The sequence below is a fragment of the Drosophila kikkawai genome, chromosome 3L (genome assembly GCF_030179895.1).
Source record: "Drosophila kikkawai strain 14028-0561.14 chromosome 3L, DkikHiC1v2, whole genome shotgun sequence".
Classification (NCBI taxonomy): Eukaryota; Metazoa; Arthropoda; class Insecta; order Diptera; family Drosophilidae; genus Drosophila; species Drosophila kikkawai.
In genome coordinates, this window is record NC_091730.1 from 7,040,569 (window position 1) to 7,060,773 (window position 20,205).

The 20,205-nt window shown below is 40.0% G+C and overlaps 2 protein-coding genes and 1 long non-coding RNA gene across 5 annotated transcripts; 1 reads left to right on the forward strand and 2 right to left on the reverse strand.

Moving 5' to 3' along the window:
- Positions 1–352: 352 nt before the first annotated feature.
- Positions 353–13,414, reverse strand: LOC108073879 (alcohol dehydrogenase-like). Of its 2 annotated transcripts, XM_017165664.3 has the most exons (7): positions 7,964–11,357; positions 7,767–7,909; positions 6,849–7,712; positions 1,238–1,348; positions 957–1,184; positions 729–902; positions 353–667 (listed from the first exon to the last, which is right to left on the reverse strand). In XM_017165664.3, the coding sequence occupies exons 4-7, from the start codon at positions 1,328–1,330 to the stop codon at positions 389–391; spliced, it is 774 nt and encodes a 257-aa protein (XP_017021153.1). In that variant the 5' UTR covers positions 1,331–1,348; positions 6,849–7,712; positions 7,767–7,909; positions 7,964–11,357; the 3' UTR covers positions 353–388. The 2 variants fall into 2 exon arrangements, 1 of the variants encoding a protein (XP_017021153.1); XR_011444948.1 differs by lacking the exons at positions 353–667; positions 729–902; positions 957–1,184; positions 1,238–1,348 and having other exon boundaries at positions 7,010–7,712; positions 7,964–13,414.
- A 1,855-nt stretch (positions 13,415–15,269) lies between these two features.
- LOC108071495 (uncharacterized) lies at positions 15,270–16,663 on the reverse strand. Its single transcript, XR_005991319.2, has 3 exons — positions 16,224–16,663; positions 16,027–16,169; positions 15,270–15,972 (listed from the first exon to the last, which is right to left on the reverse strand). It is a non-coding gene; the product is annotated as an uncharacterized lncRNA (long non-coding RNA).
- Positions 16,633–18,714, forward strand: LOC108071493 (uncharacterized). Of its 2 annotated transcripts, XM_070285923.1 has the most exons (4): positions 16,633–16,649; positions 16,721–17,161; positions 18,034–18,329; positions 18,398–18,714. In XM_070285923.1, the coding sequence occupies exons 2-4, from the start codon at positions 16,925–16,927 to the stop codon at positions 18,537–18,539; spliced, it is 675 nt and encodes a 224-aa protein (XP_070142024.1). In that variant the 5' UTR covers positions 16,633–16,649; positions 16,721–16,924; the 3' UTR covers positions 18,540–18,714. The 2 variants fall into 2 exon arrangements, with proteins under 2 accessions (XP_070142024.1, XP_017017744.1); XM_017162255.2 differs by lacking the exons at positions 16,633–16,649; positions 16,721–17,161 and having other exon boundaries at positions 17,808–18,329.
- Positions 18,715–20,205: the final 1,491 nt, after the last annotated feature.

Here is a 20,205-nt window from a genome sequence, read left to right on the forward strand (position 1 = left end):
GGTGGAAGTGCTTAGCGAGGCGAAATAGGGAACGGAAAGTTTTTATAAAAGTTGACAACTTAAGGTTTCAATGATAACCCAAATACCTAAGGTTGTTTATAAGCGATAATCACTTAATTATCATAATATATTCTACGCTTAAAACGTTATCTTAAGACTCATAAAAGCGTGCCGATAGAGATAAACCTAGCATACATTGTAGTAAAGATAGTAGTTAAGGCTGCTTTTAAGATATTAATTATCTTTTTTGTTTGCTAAACAAACTTTCCTTAAATCCATATTTATGTTTCTCAGCTAATCTGTTTCTACTTTCTAAGAAAAAAATCTTTTTTTTTAATTTACCAACCAATTTTAATATATTATCTTTTATTCAACCAAAAAAATATATTCAATCTTCAAATTGAGGCTTCCAATGGCTTGGTATATCCACCTCGTGGGTCTCACCCAGCTCCAGCAGCAGCACTGCCCCATTTTTGCCCGTCTCTATGGCCCCGACCAAGCTCCGAGCACACTGCTCTGCAGTCTGCTTCTTTACCTTGCCGGCCATCATGGGGGGCTGGTATTCGAAGGTCGTCTTGTTAAGAATATCGTCCAAAAGGCCAGTGTCAGTGAAACCGGGACATACGGTAATAAAACCCACGCCAGAGCGGGCATAATAACTTGGGTGCTAGATAAAAATTTTAATAAATTATGATTACTGCTTATTAATTTTATAAATTTAAACTTACAGCCAGGGCCCTGGTAAAGGTGGTAACTCCCGTCTTGGCAGCCGAGTAAATGGCCATTGATGACGTGGGTTGCAGTCCAGCCACCGAGGATATATTCACTATAACTCCACCATGGCCACCCTTCGTCTTGTCCATGTACTCCAGGGCTGTCAGGCAACTGTAAACTACGCCCAGCTGAAAATAGTAAAATAATTAATAAGAAACTAAATTTATAAGTAATATATTTACCAGATTTATTTGAATGGTTAGTTCGATCAGACGATCGTTCATCAGTCCACTGCCATTGACCACCACATCGAAGTGACCCAGTTTCTCGGCGGTGGCCTTGTAGGCCGCCTCAATGTCTGACTTTTGGGTGATGTCTACTTTTTGGTAGAATATATCTGTGTCGGGATTGTTGCTTTTCCACTCAGCCAGCACTTGGCTATTTTCTGTTAAATCAAAAATTGCCAACGACTAAAAAGCAGATTATATTAATGATATATTTGTATTTTAAATTTAATTATTACCTTTATTTTTCGCTGAAGCAACTCTTGCACACATTTCTGGCCTATGCCGCCGAAGCCGCCAAAGTAAACCACATTTTTGCCAGACAAATCCATATTTAAAACTTGTTTTCTCTGTCAGAAAATTACGTGCTATTCAGTCGAAAGCCAATTGCAAACTAAAGATCGCCAGAGACCCCCTTGGACTAGATTTCATGTATATACACTATACTATACGTATACGCAATATTGTGTTGCGTTATCTCCCATGGTTGGCTATCGGTCTAAGACCTTTGAAGCGTCACAACTACAACTATATAATCTAATTGTTATCATCAGTGTTTATACTGCTTATATGGGGGGTCTTGAAATTAATGTTGTTTAAAATTGAAAATAAAAACAGAAATTATGAGATAATAAAGAGTGCGTAGTGTAGATTATTATAAAACTAATCTAGGTCGTTGCTCTTGTCAACTTTTATTTGATAATTACATCGCCCATCTGGCTGATATTTCCCCTTTTCCCTTAAATCATTTAATGTTATTATTTAATAATCAATAACATCTTGCGGCAACATCTTGAATGGCGTTCGGGGACCCAGGATATTTATCTTGGCCAGCTCTGAATAGCCGTCCAATCAATATAGTCCTTCCGTGAGCCACAAGTTCCGTGTCTCCAAGCGGCGTTCAAATAACAGGCCAAAAGCCCGGCGATAATGTTGCTGCGGTAAGCAAAGCAACAATATGTAGCAGCAGCAACAGCAGTTGAAGCAACAACAACAGCAACAAACGGAGAAAACCGCAACAGCAGCAGACAGTTGCGTCGCCGAGTTAGACAGAAACGGGCGTAGAGGAAGCAATAATTTAATTCTGCATTGCAAATGCAAACAAATTTCGCCAAGCCGCAGATGCAACAAAAAAAAAAGGAAAGAGGAAAGAACAGAAAAAGTGGAAGGAAAACTTAAACCACAGCCAGCGACAAAAAACTGCAAGAAGAAACTGCAAACACGCAACAAAATTTAACTATTTCATTAAATTACCTTAAATTTACTAGAAAAAAATTTTTGTTTATTTTTTCCATTTTATTAAATTATAATTTAAATAATAATAATTATTATTTGTATTATATTGAAAAATATTAATTTAAATACATATATTAAAAAATTGTATTAAACAGCAAAAAATTTCGCAAATATGCCTAATTAAAAGTAATCTATATAATTGAAATTCTTATATATAACATAATAATATATAAATATTTTTCCAATTATTATTTAATCAATATAAAATACTTAACTATTTATTTTCTTAAAATTGAAGAGCATTAAATTAATTATTTACATAAACATCTTGTAATTGTAACTTAAAAAACGCCTCAATTTCTTCTCTGTGCACAATGAGGAGCTGCAGGAAAAAGGATAACGCGACAAGGAGCGGTGGCAGCAGTGAGTGAGTGTTTATTTTATAGCCCGCAATGGAGTTGGCTGCCACGGAGGAAGGTTCGAAGCTGCCGGATCTGCCGGATCCCATTTCCCACCTAACCGACAAACGCTTTGGCCTCCGCCGGGCTCTGCTCCGTTATTATTGAAGAATTATTACGCGACGAAGGGGGCGAGAATCCAGGCATCCAGCATCCTGCCGGCACAACTTGCCAGTTGCCAGTTGGCGACTAATAGTGCTGAGCCCGGAGAGAGCAAACAAAAAATACACTTGCAGCGGCAGCAGCAACGTTTGTTCTCCTCTCGCCTCTTCATTTTTTCCTCAATTTATACATTTGCGCATAAAAAGCAAGTGTAAAAGTTTTGCATATTCATGGCGCTTTAAATGTCGTCGCCAAACCACGAGGATGGCGACGTCTGAAGTGCAGCAGCAGCCACAAAGGCAAAAAGCAACGCTCCAACTAGCAAAAAAAAAAAAAAAAAAAATAGTAAACAAAAAGAAACAATAATAACCAGCAACTAAAGTTAGTTATGTTAGATACCCTTACTAAGAGAAGGTCATCTCTAGCATGTAGAAGGATTTAAACTGTTTATATTTAATTTATAATTTAGCTTAAGGCTAAGATGTATTGCCTTAATCATAAAATAGGGAAATATAAATAAAGTTTATTATAAAAATAAGTGTAATTCAAACATACAAACCCATTAGGAAATTATCTGCATTCACTGTCAAAGCTTTTTTTTAAATTAGAAGATTAAAACTTGGTAATAAAAGTTATTTCGAAATATAAACCTGTCAAGTTAGGCAATAAATAAAGCTCCTTATTTTTAATAAAACTCCAAAATAAGCTAATTCCACGGTATTAAATCTTTTACTCGCCCAACAGATTGTCTTCAACCTTCAACTTTTTTATGCTGTTGCATGCCGCAGTATCAGTCCTCGGGAAACATGCAGGGAAAATAGAGGGGAATTCAGGAAAATGGGAAAACAGGGCATCAGCGGAGGCAACAACAAAAAAAGTAATAACATCAACCATAAAAGTAGCTACATCAGTTGGCAGATGGAAGCAGCCAAAGGGACTGAAATCGGACTGAAAAAAGAGAAGGGATAATATATATATATATATATATATATACATATATATGGAGTAGACAACCGACTGCCGCAGACATATTGTGTCTGCAAAACTTTGTTGACAAAAACAACAATAATAAGAACCAACAAAAAACAAGACAAGGAAAACAGATGGGGGGAAAAGTGTCTCGATTTTCCGTTCAGTTCTCGCCTCGCCCGATGCGTGATAAAAACCGCGCAATGAAGCGCATGTGAAAACAATGAGATTATTGCTAGAATTTATGTGAGCTCCATGAACTTCATCCTCCACTCTCCCCATTTTCCATTTCCCGCATTCTCAATTTCCCGCCCCCCAATCGCAGACAATCTTTCTCGTGTAATTGCCGACATGTCAGCACATTAAACGGCTATAAAACGGCAAGCAAAACTGGCAAATCAAAGGCAACTTGTCCGCATCAGAGGCGAACTTTTCTAATTTATGGCCATTTGGGGGGAGGGTCGTGCATTGTGCAACAGTTAAGCGCCGCTGCCGCCGCCGCCGCATCTGGCCTTTGAACTTTCACCCGGACCACATTTACATGGGCCTCTTCCCCGACTCTACCACTCTCTACCCTTCCATTTGTGGCAGTCTCACCTGAGAAATGGCCTCGGTCCGGGACGGTCTCCTCCGCGCCCCGGTTACGTGGCTCCACAATTTATCATGGCACTAATGAGCATGAAATAGGACAAGGTTTATTAAATTTCCCTTTTAAAATGTGCACATGCCAGGGCACATGACAGTCCAGGAACAGGTAGAGCAGCCAAGAAAGGTAACTTGCGGCGGAGCTGTTGATTTCACAGCTTGTTAGGTCTTGTGGTTCCAAATGGAGAGCTTTTAAAAATGTATTATAAATATATATTTTATTATTTTTCTTTTTTAAACAGTTCATGTAACAAGGAAAAAGTTCATTAAAAAATGTTCCAAAAATAAAAGTAACTGCAGCAAAGGAGAAACGAGTGCAGTGGTTTTTATAAAAGCTCTATTTTAAATATACATTTTTGTAAATTATAAATAATATAAATAACTACTTAAAAATATATTTTACGAATTTAATAAAATAAGGTTGTTTTTACTAATAAAAGGAAAGTAAATTAAAGGTTGAGCACTGAAAGGAAAGACTTACATTAACTATTTTTAAATATTTACTCAAGATACCTGTAAGGTTGGTATATACAATTAAAAATATATAATTTTAATCACCCTTATTAATTAAAGGACATTTGAACTTCCATCTAAGCACTGAACCATACTAAAAGACGGCAACAAGTTTCTTTTTGCTCATCAGCAGCGAGGTGACGTCGTAAATGTGGCGCCAATGGTTTCCTTAGCGCTCAACCACCACCACAGGAAATACCAGCCTGAAAGACCAACCGGAAGCCACCCACATTCGGCTTGGAGCCCACTCCCGGGCACCTTTCCTGTCGTCCCACAAAAGTCCAAGCAGCTGCTGCCCGGCGGGCAACGAAATGAAAAATGTCCGCAAGTGCGAAAATGAATCTGCCTCATGTTGCAATTTATTATGCCAACATAATAAATATTATATACAGTTTGTGTGAGAAATTGAAGAAGAAGAACCTCGCTCTAGGGAGTCGTTTCTTTCGTTTTTTCTTCGAGTTCTTTTTTTTTAGGGATCTTGGTCGTATGAGGTAGCTACAAGTCCATTGGGTTTCACAGTTTCTTTCGCTTGCTATGGTGCCCATTCTCTTCCTGGCTGTGACAGTTCGAGAAATGTTTTGCCCCACTTCAGATATTGTTTTACCAGCAACTTTTCCCCGTTCACCCGCTGCCTAATTATGGCCAGGAAAAATTAAGTTTATAGCTAAAAGGAGCATAAGAGCGGGTCAAGTTTTCAAATTTAAAGTATTGATTTTGGATTCTTAAACATAATTTCTCTCTTTATCGCTTTAAAAACTATTTATAAACACGACAGTCAACAATGACTGTCGAAATTGTGGGAGTCTTCATTGATATTCACAGATAAACACCGACTAAGTAAGGCAGACTTACTGATCCAAATCGGTTAGCTTGTTGATCTTTTCATTTACGCCTACCCATAGGCATGTTTTTTCCCCCTAAATGTGAATATTTCGTCTGCACGCATTTTCTATAAATCATTCAGATTGTGTAGCGTGTAACGTTAGAAAATCTGACGGGTTACTGAGGATCTGAGCTGCGGGGGCACGCTATAGTATCCGGCTCTAGCTCGTCGGCTTTGGGGGTGGTGGTCTTGCTTGACCCAGACCTCTGCGCTTTATTATTAAAAGAATCGAGAATTGAGCGTGCTTGCGACAAAAGAAAAGGAACTAGAACTAAACCGGAATAGAAAACAAATAAATTCAGAAGGAAGGAAAGAGAGGAAGACTAGAGATTTGAAGAAAGAAAATAAAGGATTGAGAAAGTTAATTTTGCGAGAACACGGCTGTTGTTGTGCTCGCGGTATGCCCACCCAACCTATGATCACCTTCCTTTGGAGGCATAACTCCGGTGACCCCTTCGGATACCCTACTCTCACGGATTCATCAGCAGAGTTCAAAAAGTTTTAGTTTCAGGTATTCATGATTTTAATCGTCTTTTCTAATATTCTTATAGCTAGAATAATCTAGGAACATTGTAAGATAATAGTAGATATAGCTAAAGGAACAATAGATGTGGTAATATTGACCCTAAATAAAACTTAATCGAAATTTCTCTAAGTGTAGCTGATCTAAAGAGGTAATCCTTTTTTTTTTTTTTTTTAAAGAACAAAATTATACTAAATTCGCAGCTATATTTAGATTCACTTTAACTAACTGTAATTAAGTTTTAAAACTAATATTATTGCTGAAATTCATTTACTTGTTTCAAAACTAAGCTTCATTTTTTTTATTCGAGATCAATTATAATAGATTCCGTAATCTAGATTTTATTTCTATTAGTTAACGTAATTGTTTTAGAGAAAAATGTAAGCTAAGCTCTGCACTGATTTCGAAAAGTTGCAAAAGATAATTCATTTCAATTTCAATTTAAGGAAAGCATTAAGTTAAGGTCACTTCTCTCATTCAATTTGTCGAAAGAACACAATACCATTGGTTATGTAACTCACTCAGGATAATTCCAACGAAGAAGATCGATCTCCGGCGTGGTTCACTGAAAAAGAAATTCGACAGACCCTTGCTTCCTTCAACTCTATAACTTTTCGATGCCATTTAGAACTGGCCTTAATTCATCGCTACTCTAACTTTAACTTTTCTCGATTTAAGAAACTTTATAGATAGTTAAAACTAAATTAATTCGAAGAATTTAAATTAATTCAAAATTCACACATTAATTCAAAGTATGTTTTGCCTCTGGGCACTTTCTTCACAGTATTCCAGAATTGTATTCGATTTGTTGACATTTGATTCGCATTTGTCTCTCAAAAATAACTCTGCTTCGCAGCATACTTAAATTGTTTTAATTCGTATAGATCAGATCGGCTGCCACAAAAGCGAGAAAAAGTAGTTTGGCTAAATTCGTTAGGCCATGCCAAAAGACAAAAATATTGAAGGGAGGTTAAGTCTGATCGACCACGGCAAAGGCACAAAAATATGGATGTGAGGTTAAATCAGACATGACTCGCAGGTCAAAGTTTCGCTACAGGAACCATGAAAACACCGAGAAATCCCTAAACGGCTCCTGGTAGAGATGCGTTGCTCGATCAGGCAACGATGCGCTGCAGGATTACTCTCCCTCGAAGTTCAGCAGCGCAGCCATGCTAATTAGACATCCTTACGGCTCGCAAGCCCCTCCTAGGAGGCCACCCGAGAGGGGTGCTCCTTAGGACGCTCTAGAGTCCAGCAGAAGTTTTCGATGCTTGTTCCTGAACCCTCCTTAGCTCCTTTTAAAGCTCCTTAACTCGTTACGAGATTATTCCGTCCCGAGTTGACAATTCCTTAACTCGTTATGAGTTCATTACGTGGGGCACGATCTGTAAATGTAATTTAATTAAGACCGTGTCGCACTGGCGGCGGCTATGGCGTACCTGTGCCCCAAAAATCTAAATCCAGGGAGTTTTCCTCTCGGTTCTCCACGGATGATGATTACTGTGCCGACTAGGCGCCAGCAACGGCGGCGAGGAGCCCCGTCTGGGTCTCGGCAGCGCCGGCAAAAAGCTAAGTTTGCGACCTGCAGAAAATTCGAGGTTAAATATAACCAAAATACAGACGCAAGCTTACTCACTTTATAAAAATCACTTGTGGCACTTGTTCACCACTTTATCTATCCGGATGCCACTTCGCGATTTAATATTTCGCACTTTACAGGCTTTTTAACTTAATTTTCCCGAATAGAGAGACGCACGTCCACTTCTGCTGCCGGTTCAATGAAAAAGAATGGCCGCAGGAAATGAACTTGACAGCCTGGTCAAAGGACAACAATCTGGCAACGCTTTTAAGCTTGCCATCGATACTTGATCGATATGGCTACACCGATCTATTTCTGATCTGGTAACGCTTCTAAGCTTAATATCGATACCTACTCGATATGGCCACACTGATCCATGTCAGATCTGGTAACGCCAACTTCAGGATCTCAAATTCAAATATTAATTGAAATTGGTTTACATCTGAGATAAAATACTAAACAAATTCTGGTCTAGCCAATCGGGTAAGCACAAATCGAGACAAACTCGGTTCGTTTCTCAAACGAATTTTTTTAATGAATATTTCACTTTGCAGACGCTACAGGCGCCGTTACAAAGCCCCCCTGCCACAATCAGACTAGGGTATTTTTCCCCTAGAGATACCCTAGGCTGATACCGCCTGGAGCGACTTTACTGTCGAATATCCTTTGCGTGATAATTTCCCAGGACTCGACCTTGCAAATCTTCTAATTCATAATATGAACTTCCTAGCTTTTTCCTTACTCGGGCTTTCACAAATGTGGGCCCGAATTTAGCGTTATATCCGGTTTGAAAGCAACTCTGTTTAAAATTGCGACGGAAAACTTCCTGTCCTACAGCAAAAGATACTTCTCGCGATCGCAAATTATACCGCTTTTCGTTCTGCACACGTGCTTTCTGCATTTGCTTAGTCGCATCTTCCCGAATCAATTCGAACGAATCTTGCCGATTGAACATTAATGAACGATCGTCTAACATGTTCAACTTCCTCAACAAGGAATATGTAGAACCTGTGGTTACCATATGTTGACCAAAAGCCATATAGTATGGAGTAGTCCCTATACTGGAATGAATTGAGGATCTTAAGGCACAACATATTTTATTAAGGTACTCGTCCCAGTCCTTTTGGTCCGGACGTAGATAAGCTCTTATGCCAGCGATAACAGAACGATTAACGCGTTCCGACGCATTGGCTTGCGGCGAATGGACAGCTGTTAATGTATGCGATATTTCGTACTGCCGCATCAGTTTTTGAAATGCTTCGGAACGAAATTGAGAACCGTTGTCAGACACAACTGTTTCCGGAACTCCAAAAGTCATAAACAGCTCTCCTTCGAGATATTTAACTACGACACTCGCATTTATCTTCTTAACTGGTTTCAAGAAAATAAATTTAGAAAAATGATCGAGAACAATAAATATTCCGATATTTCCACTTCTGGAACGTGGGTACGGTCCAAGAAAATCAATGAAAATTCGCTGAAAAAGTCTAACCGTTTCTGGCGCTTTTCCCAAAGGCGGCCTAAGAACATGACTCGGTGACTTCGTAGACTTGCAAGTCTCACAAGAACTAATGTACGCTTTTACGTCAGGCACGAGTCGAGGCCAAAAATAGTATCTTCTCACTCGTTCAATAGTCTTATGTATTCCCCCATGGGACGCTAAAGGGCTATTGTGCGCTTGAAACAGAACTTTAGATACTAAACCGTTAGGTATCCATAACTTCCATGCATACTCATCATGCTTTTGTTCACCAGTTAGATGTTCTGCTTTTCTGTATACATATCCGTCTTCTGCTTTAAGATCCGGAAAGTTTGTTTTATTAGCATTAACCTTTGCTACCAAATCTTGATATTCCGGGGACTTAAATTCTTCTGAGTTTAAATCAATTAGTAAACCTTCTTGCAGATCTACAGCTGCTATTTCATCCTCGTTTACACGCGATAACGAATCAGGAACAACGTTCAAAATACCCTTACGATGTTCGATTTTGAAACGATATCTTTGCAGAGCTAATGCCCATCGAGCTAAGCGTGAGCTAAGGTCGTGATTGGACATGAGCCATTTTAACGAAGCATGGTCAGTTATGATTTTAAAATCATGACCTTCTACATAGGCTCTGAAGTCTCTCAGCGCTACTATCGCAGCTAAACATTCTTGCTCAGTCACAGTATAGTTGCGCTGAGCTTTATTCAACTTCTTTGAAATAAATGCTATCGGGCGCTCGTCTCCTTCTTCGGATACTTGCACTAGCACTCCACCAACTCCAGACTTGCTAGCATCACAATGAATGGCGAATGGTTTAGAAAAATCTGGGCTGCATAAAACCGGAGCTTGACTAAGGCGACTCTTTAACACTTTAAATGCTTCTAACGCTTCGGGTGTCAAGGAAAATTTTCGCTTTGTTGTCATGAGATCGGTCAACGGCGCAGCAATTGTTGCAAAGTTCGGTACAAATTTACGGTACCAACCACACAAACCCATAAAGCTTCTCAAGCCTCTCAGAGTTTTCGGCACCGGAAAATCAGTTATAGCCTTTACCTTTTCAGGGTCGGTTCGAATACCACCATCTCCTATTATGTGACCTAAATAGCGAACTCTCCGCATACAGAAATGACTTTTGCCAATATTGATCGTCAATCCAGCACGCTTGATTTGAACGGCTATTTCTCTGAGAACTCCCAAGTGACTCTCAAAGTCAGAAGAAACTACTAAAAGGTCATCCAAGTAGACAAACACTTCATTCCTAAGATGCGCGGGAACGACTTTATCCATTAAACGAGACATGGTACTGGTGGCATTACATAGCCCAAATGGCATCACCTTAAATTGGTAAAGAGGCCTACCAGGGACTGTAAAAGCAGTCTTATCTCTAGACTGAGCTTCAAGTGGCACTTGCCAATAAGCATCTTTTAAGTCGAGACTTGTTATGAACTCGGCTTTAGGTAAGCGGCTTAAAATTCCGCTGATCTGGGGAAGTGGATACGCGTCTTTTTCAGTGAAACTATTGACCTTACGGCAATCTAAACAGATTCTCACTTTGCCTGGTTTGGTGACCATGACAATAGGTGAAGACCACGCGCTATCTGATCCCTCAATCACGCCTAGTTTTAACATTCTGTCAATTTCTTCATACATACTCTTCTCCACTGCAGGCGAAACTGGGAAATGCCGTTGTTTTATTGGTTTAGCATTCCCTACATCAATCGAATGAGTTATCAAGCTAGTCTTGCCAAGACCTTCATCGGTAAACGACGGAAAACATTTTATGACACTAGCTAGCTTTGACTCCATCTCTTCAGATAAGTCGTGTTGATCAACTCCGACCTTTCTGCCAACATCACTCGATTCGAGTTCTGATATCTGCAAATTCTTCGGAAGAAGATTATACAGCCTCCAAAAGTCTATACCCAAGTAAAGATCTTGTTTTAGAGAAGGCACTATATAAATAGTTAAAGTCTTTGACACACTACCATAATCTACATCAGTTTTCATTCTGCCTACAATACGTTGTGGACTTCCATCTGCCGTGGTAGCACTAATATTTAGAGACTTATACGCTTTTTCTGTAGAAATTATCTCTTTAGCTAATTCACCGCCGAAACAACTAATGGAAGCACCGGAATCGAGTAACCCATAAACAGTACGATCGAGTACACGAACAGGCAAAAATGGACGAAGATCTCTAGTTCCAGTAGGAATACCACATATATATTTCAATCCGAGAGTGCAGTTTTTGACATTCTGCCAAAACGTTCTGATTCTCCTAGAACTTCGAGATGTTGATTTCTGAGTACATGATTCAAGGTAAAAGCAAGGTATTTTTGTTTCAGATATATCTTTGATTTTACAATGCAGTGAACTGACATTGTTAATTGGAACGTCAAGTGTTTTAGATGGTGTTGCTTCTAAATCTGCAACAACCTTTAATCGGTCATTGTTGACTGATGACGTGCGGCATTCGAAGTCTTCACTTTGTGTTGCAACTTCGTAATGCCGAATTGCGAGTTTTTTGTACACTTAACACAATTCGGTTTATAAGTGTTAGCTGCTCCACAGCCGTAGCAAAATACACGCTTTTCAGACAGACAATCTTGGTATCTATGCCCCTCTTTGCGGCAATTCCAACACACCAAGGAAAATGCGTCAACTTCTAAATCGTTATCGGATTCGAATTCAACTTGAGAATCTACTTTCGAACTTAACTCCGAGACTTCTCGTCGAAAAGGAGTTACTTTAGTGTAACCGTGCGAATGTTTGACATCGTCAAGAAAAGCTTCGCGTCGACGACATATTTCTCTCAATTCGGGAACATTTCCAATATCTACGTTCAGTAGTTCGTGCCTTATTTCAGGTCTTAAATTGTTCTTAAGAACACGTGCAAGTTTTCGGGAGGACCATGGTGTCTCCAATTGATCAATTAAAACGTTTACACTGTCATAAAAACTGTCGAATGTCTCATTAGGCTTTTGTTTTCTGTTTCGTATTAACTCTTCTATGTCTACATCGTCTCTTCTTTGACGAAATTGACACCGCAATGCAGAACATAGCCTGTCCCAATGAACTTCGGAAACTGATTTGTGGTAACGCCAATAAAACTCGTTGGCTTTACCCTCAAAGAGAACGCTAACATGCCTACAGAGAACTGGGAAGTTTCCTTCTAACGTTTGGTGCGTGAGGGCTTCTACTCTGTAGATAAAATTATCTATAGTTACACCTGATCCTGAGTATTTGATTTTCCATCCGTTCAGGATGTGAACTACTTTGTCGGGTCTATTTATGAGATCAGACGAGGAACTTCTATGAGAAACCGGCGATCCAGTGTTAGTCATAAACCTATTTGCATTAGGTATTCGTTCACCACCGCTAGATTGTGGTTGGATGGCTTCTACTAACGGTGTAGGCGTAGTTGACCTTTCGTCACCATTAGCAGCAGAATTAGTAGGTGTTGCAATCATACTTCTAACACTTTCAACCACGGTAGTTTTCACTAATTCGGTCATTTTCTCCGATAAAATCTCGAGCAATCTACGCTCCATGGCGAGTAAAGTAATAGCATTAACGTTATTAATTTGGTTGCTATCTAACCTAACTGACGTACTAGGCATATCCTCTGATGGATTTCTAGTTTCTAAAACCTCTGTTTGACGACTTCTAGATTGCGATCGTGTTTGTAACCCTTTATTTTCTGCTACTGGTCTACAAGCGGTTTCGCAAACGGGACAGAATTCGCTTCTCTTAAAGTGTAGTTCTATACACTTCTTGTGGAACTCATGATTACATGACGTTTTAAAAATGTCAGTTGCAGACTTGATCTCAAGTTTACACAACGGACAGACTGGCTTGGTTGCTCCCTCAGAGCCCTTGTCTGGAGAGTGACCTACTCCCATTTTAAGATAAGGTAACGATAGAGATAAGAGATAAGAGATTTCAAATAGCGATAATCAAGATACAATAACTCAAACCAACAACGAAATAAGATAATAGCAAAATAATACAAAAAAAAATATATATAACAAAATCTTTTAGAAATTTGAACTCAATGCTTGATGTCCCCGTGTCGTAGGGTACCGATTTAATTAGTGAACTTCCTCGGAAAATATAGAATTTGAAGAAACAGAGTGGTGTGGTTCGCATCTTCAAAAAAAAGAATAGAACCAACAGAGAGGATGTCAAAATTTGCAAAAATATCAAACGGACAACGGCTTATTCGCAAACAAAACCTTTGTATTCCTGTTATAACTCCAACAAAATCTAACTCCTCTGAGGAGAAATGAAATTTAAATCTTACTGTTAGTCATTCGTGGATAGAGTACGTCTATATGACAGAAACTCTATATTCCAAAGCGATTGAATCTTACAAAAAAAATTAAAATTCCCAAAGTTTAGTTTACGCAACGATTTGAAAAATTTGGACGGGGCCAGAAGATCAACCACGGTTCGCTTCATCTGTATTTTCCTCCACCCAATTCTTTCTCACCTTTGCGTAATGAGGAAAATCTTTATCGTTAAAATTTAATCGTGGCCAAGAAGAAAACCCAAAGTTCTCATTCCTTGTTTTCCTAATCAATTAACAAATGAACGAAAAAAAAATTTTAGAGAAGAAAATTAAAGTTGAAAATTTGAAAGTATAGAAAAGATTTTTGAATTTATCTATCTGTGAGTCTCAATGAGGTATTACTGTACTCACTGAGGCCCCTCACGTTGGGCGCCACTTTTTTTCTTATTAATAATAAAATTATAACTGTAGCGTGTAACGTTAGAAAATCTGACGGGTTACTGAGGATCTGAGCTGCGGGGGCACGCTATAGTATCCGGCTCTAGCTCGTCGGCTTTGGGGGTGGTGGTCTTGCTTGACCCAGACCTCTGCGCTTTATTATTAAAAGAATCGAGAATTGAGCGTGCTTGCGACAAAAGAAAAGGAACTAGAACTAAACCGGAATAGAAAACAAATAAATTCAGAAGGAAGGAAAGAGAGGAAGACTAGAGATTTGAAGAAAGAAAATAAAGGATTGAGAAAGTTAATTTTGCGAGAACACGGCTGTTGTTGTGCTCGCGGTATGCCCACCCAACCTATGATCACCTTCCTTTGGAGGCATAACTCCGGTGACCCCTTCGGATACCCTACTCTCACGGATTCATCAGCAGAGTTCAAAAAGTTTTAGTTTCAGGTATTCATGATTTTAATCGTCTTTTCTAATATTCTTATAGCTAGAATAATCTAGGAACATTGTAAGATAATAGTAGATATAGCTAAAGGAACAATAGATGTGGTAATATTGACCCTAAATAAAACTTAATCGAAATTTCTCTAAGTGTAGCTGATCTAAAGAGGTAATCCTTTTTTTTTTTTTTTTTAAAGAACAAAATTATACTAAATTCGCAGCTATATTTAGATTCACTTTAACTAACTGTAATTAAGTTTTAAAACTAATATTATTGCTGAAATTCATTTACTTGTTTCAAAACTAAGCTTCATTTTTTTTATTCGAGATCAATTATAATAGATTCCGTAATCTAGATTTTATTTCTATTAGTTAACGTAATTGTTTTAGAGAAAAATGTAAGCTAAGCTCTGCACTGATTTCGAAAAGTTGCAAAAGATAATTCATTTCAATTTCAATTTAAGGAAAGCATTAAGTTAAGGTCACTTCTCTCATTCAATTTGTCGAAAGAACACAATACCATTGGTTATGTAACTCACTCAGGATAATTCCAACGAAGAAGATCGATCTCCGGCGTGGTTCACTGAAAAAGAAATTCGACAGACCCTTGCTTCCTTCAACTCTATAACTTTTCGATGCCATTTAGAACTGGCCTTAATTCATCGCTACTCTAACTTTAACTTTTCTCGATTTAAGAAACTTTATAGATAGTTAAAACTAAATTAATTCGAAGAATTTAAATTAATTCAAAATTCACACATTAATTCAAAGTATGTTTTGCCTCTGGGCACTTTCTTCACAGTATTCCAGAATTGTATTCGATTTGTTGACATTTGATTCGCATTTGTCTCTCAAAAATAACTCTGCTTCGCAGCATACTTAAATTGTTTTAATTCGTATAGATCAGATCGGCTGCCACAAAAGCGAGAAAAAGTAGTTTGGCTAAATTCGTTAGGCCATGCCAAAAGACAAAAATATTGAAGGGAGGTTAAGTCTGATCGACCACGGCAAAGGCACAAAAATATGGATGTGAGGTTAAATCAGACATGACTCGCAGGTCAAAGTTTCGCTACAGGAACCATGAAAACACCGAGAAATCCCTAAACGGCTCCTGGTAGAGATGCGTTGCTCGATCAGGCAACGATGCGCTGCAGGATTACTCTCCCTCGAAGTTCAGCAGCGCAGCCATGCTAATTAGACATCCTTACGGCTCGCAAGCCCCTCCTAGGAGGCCACCCGAGAGGGGTGCTCCTTAGGACGCTCTAGAGTCCAGCAGAAGTTTTCGATGCTTGTTCCTGAACCCTCCTTAGCTCCTTTTAAAGCTCCTTAACTCGTTACGAGATTATTCCGTCCCGAGTTGACAATTCCTTAACTCGTTATGAGTTCATTACGTGGGGCACGATCTGTAAATGTAATTTAATTAAGACCGTGTCGCACTGGCGGCGGCTATGGCGTACCTGTGCCCCAAAAATCTAAATCCAGGGAGTTTTCCTCTCGGTTCTCCACGGATGATGATTACTGTGCCGACTAGGCGCCAGCAACGGCGGCGAGGAGCCCCGTCTGGGTCTCGGCAGCGCCGGCAAAAAGCTAAGTTTGCGACCTGCAGAAAATTCGAGGTTAAATATAACCAAAATACAGACGCAAGCTTACTCACTTTATAAAAATCACTTGTGGCACTTGTTCACCACTTTATCTATCCGGATGCCACTTCGCGATTTAATATTTCGCACTTTACAGGCTTTTTAACTTAATTTTCCCGAATAGAGAGACGCACGTCCACTTCTGCTGCCGGTTCAATGAAAAAGAATGGCCGCAGGAAATGAACTTGACAGCCTGGTCAAAGGACAACAATCTGGCAACGCTTTTAAGCTTGCCATCGATACTTGATCGATATGGCTACACCGATCTATTTCTGATCTGGTAACGCTTCTAAGCTTAATATCGATACCTACTCGATATGGCCACACTGATCCATGTCAGATCTGGTAACGCCAACTTCAGGATCTCAAATTCAAATATTAATTGAAATTGGTTTACATCTGAGATAAAATACTAAACAAATTCTGGTCTAGCCAATCGGGTAAGCACAAATCGAGACAAACTCGGTTCGTTTCTCAAACGAATTTTTTTAATGAATATTTCACTTTGCAGACGCTACAGGCGCCGTTACAATTGTCAACACGAATTTATTTCTTGTGCTAGCTGCTTGTTGTTCCCAGAAAGCGGAAATGTCCGAGGGACAGGTGGCTGAGGAATGGGACTGGATTTTGGGCGGGAAAAGTTGCGCGGCATTGTGATTTTGTCAGGCATATGTGGGTGGTGGCTGTGTGCAAATATCAGTAACAGTTTGTCTGTATGCCACTATGGTCTGGTATCCTTTTTCCCTCCTTTGCCCCCTTTGGCTTTGCGGTTTGCAGCTCTGTTTGCTGCTTTTGCTGTTGGCCGATTGTTGCTACCATTGTTGTTGTTATTCAAGCAAATTTATTTGCCTGCTGCCAGTGCCACTGCCACTGCTGCTATTTGCTTTTCATTTCCGGCCACGTCGACAAATCACAAAACAACCCGAAAAAGGATATTATCTGCAGCACAACGGTTCGCCTCAGGCTTCCCCTATTTGTCTAAATAATTTGCAAAGCATTTTTCGTTTCATCGCTCCATCGCCAGCCGATTGTATGCGAGAAGATAGTCCCCGCTCTCTTAATGGCCATCTAAGTGGTCCGCTTTTCCCCGCATATTTCTGTGACCTTTCATCTTGATCTTGGCCGTTTGGGTCATTTCACTTGGGGCCGTACCCAAAATGGATAGCCGTTGGCCACTCAATTTTCCACTCACGTGTGCAAATAGAAAACCAGAACTGGAGGCTCACACATGGAAAAAATTATGTGCAGCAGATATAATAAATATCAATGAGCATAAGCCACTATATTCAGTAATTCTTTAAGTAAAAGTCATATTTTATACTTGATTTAATTATTTTTATTAAGCACAAATATTAATTTTCTATCAAAACTGAAAACTACAAGTACAAGTCACCCATAAAATCTGTCATGTTTTTGATTATTCTCTCAGTGCATTTCACTTCTTGTCACATTCACAATGCTAATTGCCTCACCAAATGTTTGCGTCTCCGAAATTTCCACTTGTCATCCCAATGATGATGGCTCACTTAGTTCACGAGCGATTTGAAAGCGAGTTAAAGCCGTGACGCCTACACCTGTTAGTTAGTCGTTGAGAGCACGATGTGGACTACGGGTCTGCTCTTGGCTTTGAGTCTGCTCAGCCTGCCCTCATGGGGACTCGGCTCGGACCACCGAAATCTCACGGAGTTTATGAGACATCGCCAGAAGCGCTGGCTGATCTATCAAAACAGTGGATCAATGAAATTCAGCATTGGCCCATCTTTGCCGATTCCGCTGGAGGACAAGGTGACCTTTCGCTCATGTGTGCTTTCGTTCACTCTCCAGGGTGGAACATATAGCCTGCCCACATCTCCGATTTGGCCTTGGGACAAGTGGGAGGGCACCTTTGCCCGATCCCTAGCGCAGATGAAAAGGAATATCGAGATACATACGGCCAATGGAGGAGTCCGATATGCAGACGATGCCAGACTCCTGGTTTACACAGCTCTGGAGGAGTATATGGGCAGGAGAAACAACAATCTGGCCATGGGCAGGCAATGCCTGCTGCGATCCATCTGCGAGAATGCCCAAATCCACCATCACATAGGCGTGTTCTCAGAAATTATGGACATCGTACTCAGGTGAAATTTATTTACTAAACACCTGAAGTTAACCCCTGATAATCTAACAATTATCTTACCTACTTTAGCCCCGGCAAGGCCGAACTGGATAACTCCTATCACGAGGCCTACGCCGCCGGAAAAGCTGGAGCCAATTGCCTGCATCTCTACAGGACCTGTCCACGGGGCCTCAACTTCCTTGACGGACTGCTGATTGTGGAGGATGATTGATTTACTGCTGCTGTTGCTGCGGATGGCCGTTGGAGTACTGAGCGAAGGAAAATGGGGATCCGCAATAAAGTTTTCAGCCAAATCAAAGTGCATGTCTAATGGGTCTTGTCCTGATGTCGGAATCCGCTTGTTCTTGCTGCATAATTTGGGGCGGAAATGCACGGAAGCATGTCTGAGGGGCAGGAAACTGTGTTGACTCGGCTCGAGGATGAGCATGTGTGCATATCGATGCAGGCTTGGCTCAGGCACATGTAGGGTTTATGCGGGAATTGAATTTGGGAAGTACTTTCAATACTATATCGAGGATTATTATATGAAACAAGGATTTATACATGAGTTTAATGCGCATTTTAGGGTTTTTGTAAGGAAATAATATATGTATAAAAGGAATTACATAAAAATACATTTCATTTGTTTGAAAATTCTTAAAACTATATATTATAATAAACTATACTTTCAGTTATTGGTAATTTATTAACATAATTAAAACAACATAATAAACATGCCTTGCAAGGCAACATGTCGTATACTTGATTATAGTATGCCGTTCTCAGCTGAATTTCCAAACCCATTACTGGCTTATAATTTTGTAATTTATATGGCATATATTATTATAATTTATATGGCATAATTCCTTGATTTCGATATTTGACACGTGTAAACTTACCAGCCGCAGACATTAGTTACCTATTCCTCTGCGCCATCACAAGTTCAAACACCGCAAAGTTGTGCAGGCCGCCGCCACCCCCTTAACCCCCTCGCTAGCTGCACTTTGCATGGCCCCTCCCTCGCATGCTTCAAGCCTCACCCTGAAGTTCCCCCCAGCCGCCGCTTGACGCTCCTCTTTCGTTGTTCGCGTTGTCATAATCGCATTTGAATTAGCTTTGCACACAAGAAGCAGCTGAGGCGAAAGATTCTGTCTTCACAGGGTCACCAAAAGCTGAGTCTTTGGATATATAAAATTCTAAGTTATAAAAGAAAACTTAGGAACAAAAAACAGCAGAAATTCAGAATTTTTTGAGATTTTCAAGGCATTTTTCATTTCTTCACAATTTCGCTCAACTGCACCCTGTATGGAGACCAAAGACCCATTTGCCTCCACCGACGGCGCGGCGTCTGCAAGCCTAATGTGCCACTTAAGACGCATTTATTGTCTTTCGTTGCTGTTGTTGTTGTTGCTTTGCTGTGGGTGAGGATGTTGCAGCCGGGGCGTGTTGCTGGCGGTTCTGCATTTTCCATTTAATTGACGCCATTGTTGACAAAATGGCGGTCGTGTGCTGGCTTTCGCTGCAGCGCCCTGCTGCTCCTTCAAGCCAAAGTTGCAGCCAGCCACAAGCCATTAATGTTAACGGATTTTTACCCTGGAAGCTGCGGGGCTGCCGGGAATGCACTCGCACACGGTCATGTTTCTGGTTTACCAGAACCGGAATTCCCAGGTGGGGGAGCAGGAAGAAGGCGTGGCAGTGGCAGCATCAGCAGCACAAATCACTTGCAATCAGTGTTAAAAATTCAACGTGAAGCCAAGATGGTTGAGACTGATTGTGATGGGTGTAAAGTTGACGAGTGATTGCTGTTGATCTAACTGAGAACAGCAATAATCAAGGATAATCGGTGAGTTATCTGGATTTATTTGAGACTTTAGAGGGAATCTTCGGGATAATAGAAT